This window comes from Camarhynchus parvulus, chromosome 2 (assembly GCF_901933205.1).
Source record: "Camarhynchus parvulus chromosome 2, STF_HiC, whole genome shotgun sequence".
Lineage (NCBI taxonomy): Eukaryota > Metazoa > Chordata > Aves > Passeriformes > Thraupidae > Camarhynchus > Camarhynchus parvulus.
Window position 1 is genome coordinate 77578510 of NC_044572.1, and position 9055 is coordinate 77587564.

The following is a 9055-nucleotide window of genomic DNA, read 5'->3' on the forward strand; positions in this document are numbered from 1 at the left end:
AAGGAAACCTGTCACACTAACATAACATGTATTTGAAAAAGTCTTCTTCCTTTTTTATTCTGTTCATTGCCCTCCAAAGATGGAAGACAGAGTTCCATTCCTAAGACTTAATATATTTTTTGCCTACATATTCAAAAGAGAAAAAAATTATTAACTCTTCAGAAGTTCACAGCTAGATCATATTGATAGGGACACTGGAGGAAATGGGGAAGCAACTATTAGCTTCACTTTGAAATAGGAAAAAAGATATATAAAATGTCAGTATCAAGGATATTAGTAAATATCTATGAAGATATGTGTAAATATTAAAATAATTTCTGATTTCAGGAAAAAGATGGAGTTGAATGTGCAACCATGGACAATAACATTTTTACCTTATACAACTTTGTTTCTCTTTTAGTGGCAAAGCATTACTATAACACTGGTTGAGAAAGTGCAGATGGTTGCTGTAATCCTAGGATCTCTGTTCTTAGTAGCAAGTGTGACTTGGCTTCTATGGTCAGCCTTCAGCCCTTATGCAGTATGGCAAAGAAAGGACATCCTTTTTCAAATCTGCTATGGAATGTATGGTTTTATGGATCTAGTATGCATAGGTAAGCTCAAAATCTTTAAACAGCACAGACTGTGGTTTAAGACTGTGACTATTTCTATTTTTCTAATTGGTCACTCTAATTGATCAGTTCTTTGCAGATTTATTCTCAGCTGATACCTTCGGCAAGTGCTGCTTTTTACAGTGTTGCAAATTTTGCATAGAGAAAAGAATCAAAGAAGCTTTACTCTCAGATTCATCAGTGGATTCACAAAATCTTAGTGGTGAGAACAGGATCAGTTTAAATTTCTTGATAAAATGACTAGCAAAGTTCAGGGAGTTAGATGAAAATATGAAAGAAATTATTAAAATAATTAGTAAAATTACACACTTATCTTCTGATGCCAGTTTGAATGAGATTGTACCATCATGAAGCACAGAAGAAGCCCTTGAAGATGTCATCAAACTCCACACCCAAAATTAGGTTGCACAGATTTATATAGGTCACTGTGCTAGAAATGGAGGAGAACAGAGAAGGCAGGCGTGAGTTCTTTGCACATTGTAAACAATTATGAAACACTCACACAGTGCTAACTATAGTAACTTGCTTTACTATTAAAAAGCCCCAAGTCATTTAGCTGAAATCTTGTAAAAGAAAATACATTTTACTGCAACACTTATTGACCACTTTTGAAATTTCTGAATATACACTGGACCCGGAAATATTTAAATAGAAATCCCTTTTAGTATTTGGTAAAAAAACTTGATTTGATTGTTAGAATATTTATTATTATTTGGAGAGAAATTTTACATTAAATATTACATAATTACATAATTTAGAGAAATAAATTTACATAATTAGTAATAATTATTTACATCAAAACACATTCACAGAATTTTAATTGCAAAAATATCCAGAAGTGCAATGCAAACACCATCTGATGTTTGCATTGACATTTCTGAGAGATAAATGTTATCTGAATCTTCATATGGGAATTAGAACAGTTCTGAATTCTGCTTTGTAAGGGGACAAAGAAACAGAGTGATTCCTAATATCAAGGGTTTTGCTTCAACTGTAAAGCCACATCATCTTTTATTGAAACCATCCCATTACTGTAAAAGTATTTATATTTCAGCTACATCAGCAGTTCTGTTCATTTTGTAATTTTTGTTAGAGAAGCCTGCTCTGGAATATTTTGTAACACAGGCTTTCTTCTGTGAACCCGAATCTCAGACAGAAAAGTGAGCAGAATCTCATACTTTGGACAAGTGCTCATCTTTTAAATGAATAAAAGGACTCAGCTACATGTCCTCTTAGATGCTGATTTCTGAACATCACCTCTTACAGCTTAACACTCAATACTGAGGACTTTGCTTTTGTTTAAAAATACACTAAAAGAAGATAAAATGTGCTTTAGACATTCCAAGCATTTCATTTATATGGAGTTCTGGTTTGTTAGGAATACTTTGGAATGCATCAGCTAGTTGAAATAACCAGTTACTTCAAATTATTTTCATTTTTCCCATTTGTTTTACTGTTAAAACACTAAACCAGATTAAACTCAAAATCAGCTAAGAATGTCTGTGGGTAATCATAAATATTACTGTATTTATCCATAGAAGTAAATATTTGGCAGATGAGCTTCCATAGATTGGTGCATCCTTTAGCTGCCTTTCAAGCCAGCTAGTCTCAAGCCACTGCTGAAGTGGAAGCTGCTGAGCAAACATGTACCTCACATGGAGCTTCTGCAGGAGCAAAGCAAACACACAGATAAACTGACTTGCCTTTCATTTAATAAATGCATATTTTATAGAACTGTCACAAATAATAAATGAAAGTTTATATGTAAAAGTGACTACAATTAAATATATTTGGACACTGTATTATAGATACAAAATTCACTGCACATATGACTTAGAAATTTACTAGACTGTATCTGGAAGTTTGGAAAGCTGTATAAAGGAGGTTTTATAATTGAGGAATTTTGATAATCCAGATTCATTCAGACCCACTTATTCTGCATATAATTTCAAGTAATTTGCATTCTGTTAGCTCGGAAGATCAGGACTTCTTGTAACTCTTAAAAGTATTCATTAATATAGTCAACCTTATTCAATTTCATCTTATTCTTTCATGATGAAATGAGCGGTTTAGATTGATAATTTTAATTTACTATTTTCAAATAAAATTCTCTTATAGATATATGTAAGCATTACTTATAAATTATTTTAAAAATGCAAAATGCTTTCCATTATGCTGATGATTTCCCTAGCATTAACTTATTTTACCATTATTATGAATAATCTCTTATATCATGAAGCTTGTAATGCTTCCAACCAGCTACAGGTCTCACTTAGGATCTCCTCTACTTTCATTTGTGTTTAGTCATCCGTGGCATTGTCTTAGTTTTGAACAGGATTTACAGTGAGTGAATACCTCTCCCCCCACTGTAATCTTTATTTCAATGAAAATTTTATGCAGACATACAGGTTTTCCTCTGCACCACATATTTCAAGATAATGCTTGAGATACTGGTGGTATGACCAAGATTTATTCCACCTGCTTTCAGTTATGCCTCCCTACACCCTTGCACAAACAGCACAAATACTTTTTGGTTGTTTGTAAAGTGTAGATATCTTCACACAAAAAGTGTGAAGCATTTTTTTGAAATGTTTTGCTATAATTTTTAAAAGCAGTTTGCCAAAAGGTACTGACATATTTTTATGACATATTTGAAAATGTGCACATAACAATTCATTTACCCAATGACTGACTTTTATATCATATGTAGCACACCAGTCTCTTTCTTATTAAGTAAATTACACCTAACTTGTATTTTACTTCTTTGTTTTTACATTTTAACAAAAGAAACACCCTGAAGATTATAGATCATGAGAATAATATATTCTGTTCATTTTAGTGTACATGCTTTATTGGTATCCACTGTTCTCTTTCTTCTCTCTGAATTTTCCCAGAATTATTCCTGACAAATAAGATTGTTTTTATTTATCAGTGTTGGTTTTAACCCTACAAGTCATTACCTTGTACCTTTCTGCATCAGAGCTGAGCATAAAGCTCTTCCCTTTGAAATTTGCTATTGGTTGAAGTTTTCCTAAAGCAAATCTTGAACACTCTGATCAAGCAGAGCTACAGCCTGTGACACCCAGAGCTATTCCAGGGATAGTGCTAGGATCAGACCATCCATGTAGGGATTACCAAAGGGAGTGAGTTCATAAAAGGAATGAATAATATAAATCCCTTATCTACCCACTGAAGGACAGTATATCAAGCCTTTGCAGTTCTACTTTTTAAACCTAGCAATTACTTTGCATAACAGAAAAGTAGTAGAATTTTATATTTTTTTCACTGGAAAATGGTTATAACTACTGGGTTCTAATATGAACAAAACTTCTTACAAACAGCCGACTTGCAATCCCAGAACAACAGTGCTGCCCCTTTTCCAGCATTGAAAAGTAGTTGTTGCCTTGCACTAGACACATGACAGGTGCCAGCAGTACTGCGGCAAGGGAGGAAGAGATGGGAGCCAGTGCGAGGTGTGAATTGCCCTCTGAAAGCCTCTTTCTTCTCTGCTAAGGAACTTGATGCCTTGCAACATTCCTGTAACTCCTTGGTTGTAAAAAGGAACAGGCTGAAGTTACTTACAATGAACACATCTAGCTGCACTTTATATGTCTTTATTCAGAAAGTCTTTTTTTCTCCCACACTGGATCTAATGCTAAATAGTTTATGAAGAATTATATTTTTTTACTATTACTATTTTTAGCATGGATATGTTTCACATTAATGCTGTGAGCAATTGATTGCTTTTTGTTTATATCTGTGGGCCCTAGAATAGTTTTAAGACATGATATTTTGTCCAGAGGTATAGTCTGTTTCTGAAAATGCTCTTTTATCCCTGCATAAAATCTTGTGATATTACTGGGAGGACCATTCCTAAATGTTTATATATATGATTAGTGTGATAAATAAGATAAAGTTGTAACCTAATACCACCAAATATGAGTAAGACAAGTTGACTGCTTGTAAAGACATTCAGTAGTAAAATGTTTCAAATATCTTGTGAGTCAGGATAAGAAAACCTTTGAAGAAAGAATAGAATAGTACTTGGCAAAAAGATAAAAAAAGAAAATAAAATTAAGATTCTTCATAATCCTATTAGCTAGATCCCACTGCAATCCCTCCATCTTAGAGACAAAACCTCAAGGTAAAGTCTTCTTAGGACCATAGGACACTTAGATGGGTCCATCATCCAAGAACTCTTGTTCCTTGTAGATATTAATTGGACAGAACATCTGAACAGCTAACAGTAGTGAATTGTAATACTTCTTGGGATCATCTGAGTCAAACAAGTATTTTTCCCCTACAAGTGTTCAGCTGTGTCCTCCTCACTGTTGAAATCATGGTGTTTGGAATAAACCTGTATCCTTCAGGGATTTGTTCTTCTTTTCTCTCTCATAGCTACCTTCATTGCTGTGAAATCCTTAAGAGAAAGGCAATTAATAGCCATTTCCTTACAGCTCCACTTCAGTGACTAACTAGTTGTATTTTGAGCATCAGAACTCCTCTGAACCTGGAAAATCTCTGGCATTTAAAACTTACCTGGAGTTCCTCTTGTTTGTGGTCTTGGAACTGTTGGTGCCAAGAACTTCACACTCCCGCCCACCCCAGTTCTTTTGCCTCATCTACATAGGAATTTTTCAATCTATAGCTCTATCAAGAAGGGAGCTAAAACTTTTTATAAGAGGAATTATGAAAGTGATGATTTTCTCCTTCAGCACTGCCAAATCTGACAACTTTATGTCAAGGCTTGCGATATTTGAACCTTTGTTTTGTAGCTCTTTTAAAGTATATGTGACTGACAGCTTCCACTATAAAGGAATCTCTGCCAATGTTTAAAAACTTTGAAAACATAGTTTCAATAAATCCTGAAAGCCCCAAGACAGTAAAAAAAGAGCTCCCTGAAAGAAGTCATCCTACAACTTTTTCTGTCGTAATTTTGAAAAGATATTCTGTACTTCATGTAACTCAATGATCCATCCTCAAATACTTCCTTCTCTGTTCTGAAATATGTTGTTCAGGTTCTAGTGAAGTGCAGACATGTATCTTTACTTTGGAGTAAATAGGTTCTTTTAAGTTTGCTTCATCACAGACTAGGGAGAAATTGGACCAAATAATGCTGTGTTCCAGGAACAGGTTGAGGAAGATTATTCTCATCTCCTTTATCAACTTTATAGGAAATCCAAAACACAAAACAATTAATCTTTGTCACAGCAGTAAAACCATCACTAACTTGATTTGTAGATTCTGTACAGGATCCAATACATTTATTCTTTTTGTACAATCAAGCCAGTCTTGGAGGTACATTTATGTATCAACTAAATTATTATGATAAATTTTAAAGACAGGTTACTTTATCTATGTCTGAGAAGATAAAGAAAGAAATCTTGCAATCAAGAAAAAATTCACTAAAATGCTTTGCTGTTACAAAATACATTTAGACTATTTACTATTTAATTAAGGTTTTTTTGGTGCTACTTTTGCTGTAGTGGATGCTTCAATGAATTCTAGGCAACTTGAAAGCCGTACAGAGATGCTGCATTCGCTATCATATCCTTCTGAAAGAAATCTTTGTGTTTCTCCATCTTTCAGTGTAATGATCTTTAAAAATATGTTAGAGTAGGCGTTGCTATCTGCAAATCATTGCACTTTAATGTGAGGTTTGCTGTTCATGTAAATATTTTTACCACCCTTTCAGCTTGTGTCATCTTTCTGTGAGCATCTCCTTTCTGGTATCAGTTAATTGTGCTAAAGGACCTCAGACACTTAAATCACAATTTTCTTGTGTAGAAACAGGTGATATACAATCTCCTGGGATAAAGCACACCACAGGTCATATTACAGATGTGGCCATGTATAGGAACATTTTAGGCAAGGAGCACACTGGACAAAAGATTTATAAATGTTTTTGGCTAGGCAGATTGCTCTCTTTCCAAAGCAGGGAGCCAGAGAAAACAGGTGGTGTTGCTCAGAACCGTGTAAGTGTCCTCAACCAGGCTGGCTTTGGAAAAATCTAGCAGGAAGGCAGAAGCCCCATGTGCCTCCCCAGTAGATCCATATTTGAAATACTCACATATAAGGAGTGTGAGTATAAACATATACATACCTACAGAAAGTTAGAAGCTTAATATCTTTAAATAAGTTGCTTGAATGCATTCAATAGGCATAAATATTAGCTACAAGGAAATTCATAAGCAGATTAGTCTCTTGAGGACTCCAGAAATTTTGTATTTTCCTTGAAGGACCTTTTAAAAGATTTTTGGGTATCAAGAAAAAGATAATTTATAACTTTTTCCTACTGAATACTGAAGAGAAATAAGAAAGTATATCATCCTTACCATGTTCATTGTAGTTAATAATAACATTTAATTTTGTCTTGTTCTAAAGAACAAGACAGGAAAGTCATTATATTTACAGCTGTTTCATAAATCTTAAGTGCTCCTAAGTTGAACTGGGAATTTGAAAGACTGGGAATTTGAAAGCAGTTAAATTTTTCAGTATCTGTACTGAATTCTACAAAACACTCTTAAACAAATTTAGGACTGTCCTGTTCATTGCAGAAGGTCTAACCTACTTAAAGGTCTACTTAAATCAGTATCAATCTCAGTAAATAAATAGAACTTACCATGAACAAGGGCAGCACTAGCATAAACAGTCAATATCCAATTCTGCCAGTTTTGCATTGGTTTACTTAAATCTGAATAATTTATTTAGTTAGGCATGCTCAGATAATTCCAGCATTGGTTATGTTGAGCTTTCATTCAGAGCAACTTATTTCCTCTGCATGTTCCTGCCTCCCAAACAAATGAATAACCAGTTAAGTTGCATATATACAGTTTGTTTGAATTATTAATGTTATGAGTAATTTAATTGCATCTGGAAATTGCCAGAGTCATTAAAATGTGTTAAATCTCTATTTGCTCTCAAAGTGGTATCCATTGACATTTTGTATAAACTCTCTTTTTTCCCCTCTTACTTTCAGGACTGATAGTCCACGAAGGTGCATCTGTTTACCGAGTGTTTAAGCGCTGGAGAGCTGTGAATCTACACTGGGATGTGTTAAATTATGATAAAGCCACGGACATAGAAGAGAGCAATCGAGGAGAATCCTCAGCAGGAAGGACATTGTGGCTGCCACTGACTGCATTTAGAAACAGAAGTTTAGTTCATCCAACACAGTTAACCTCACCGAGATTTCAGTGTGGCTATGTGTTGTTACAGCTGTTCAACCGCATGAGACCTCAGGAGGATTCATCAGAGGATAACTGCTCTGGGGAAGTAGTGATGAGAGTGACCTCAGTGTAAAGATTGTGCTCACTGCGCTACACAGATAAAGATAATGTGCCCTGGTGTTACAGGACTGCGGAATGTAGTTATGATGAATGGTGAAACCATTAACACTTGAAAAAATATATACACTTCTTTTTTTTAAATTTAATGTTTTTATATGATCAGATAAAACACAGATACATTTTTCTCGGGGAAAAAGTCTCTTGCTTTTTATATAGTCTGATTTATTGAATCTTTTCTCAATTTGTACCTGAGGTGTATGTAACATAGCTTAACTCTTAGGTCTTTGAATGATGAGGAAACTCATTTTTAAGTCAAAAGATATATTTAAATGTATTTTCTTAAACTCTGGCTTTAATCCACTACTGTTATTTTTTTCCACTTTCATGAGGATTAAACTGGACAACATTCTTCCAAAAAGAATAAGAATGTTGACACAAGTCAAATATTTTTCCTTTTCTGTCTTTATTTTGCTGTTGTTTGTAGCTCATTTCAGGTGTGTGAAAGTAAGTGAAGGATATATTGTCCTTTGCATTTAAGCAGGAAGTCCAGTGGGTGTTCTACAAAACCTAAAGGAAGATGGGAAGTCTTTTCTTTTAGCTCTCCCAAATGTCCATGCAAGCTATCAGACACAAGTATGACACAGACAGGGAAGAGTCTTGTACTGCCTCTCGAGTCTCTTAACATCTGCAGAGGGCTGGTGCTGTGCCTGTGCACAGAAGTGGCGTTGCCTTCTCAGCAGCACTGCTGGAATTAGCAATGTGTGAATCTTTAGTACCATTCTAATTATAGGTCATTGACATCCCTTTAAAAAAAAAGAGAGAAGAAATGTGCATTGTAATTTCTGATAGAATCTGGAGTATAAATAATACAGAACCTTAATTTTACTAGGGAACAAATCATCATATTAAAAAATGAGCCAATATTATGATAGATCAATGCTGTGAAGTTTGCTTCTCTTGTTTCTGTTTCATAACAAAAATTCTAATAGAATTTAATCAAATAGTAATGGAAATGGAAATAATTTTCAACTTAATAATAAGCCTGTTGACAATTGATATAGAAAAGTAAGGCTGAAATTACTCTGAGAACACTAGCTTACTCCAAACAGTTTTGTAGAATCATAGAATTTACTGATTTGGAAAGGACCCATCAGG

At 34.3% G+C, this 9055-nt stretch overlaps 1 protein-coding gene across 1 annotated transcript in view; it reads left to right on the forward strand.

Annotated features, from left to right (window-relative positions):
- MARCHF11 (membrane associated ring-CH-type finger 11) overlaps nt 1-8142 on the forward strand; it is a 31652-nt gene extending 23510 nt beyond the window's left edge. Inside the window, exons 3-4 of the mRNA XM_030943453.1 lie at nt 401-593; nt 7591-8142. Of these exons, the coding sequence (XP_030799313.1) occupies nt 401-593; nt 7591-7913 (516 nt within the window). The 3' untranslated portion in view covers nt 7914-8142. The remainder of the gene's footprint in view (nt 1-400; nt 594-7590) is intronic.
- Nucleotides 8143-9055: the final 913 nt, after the last annotated feature.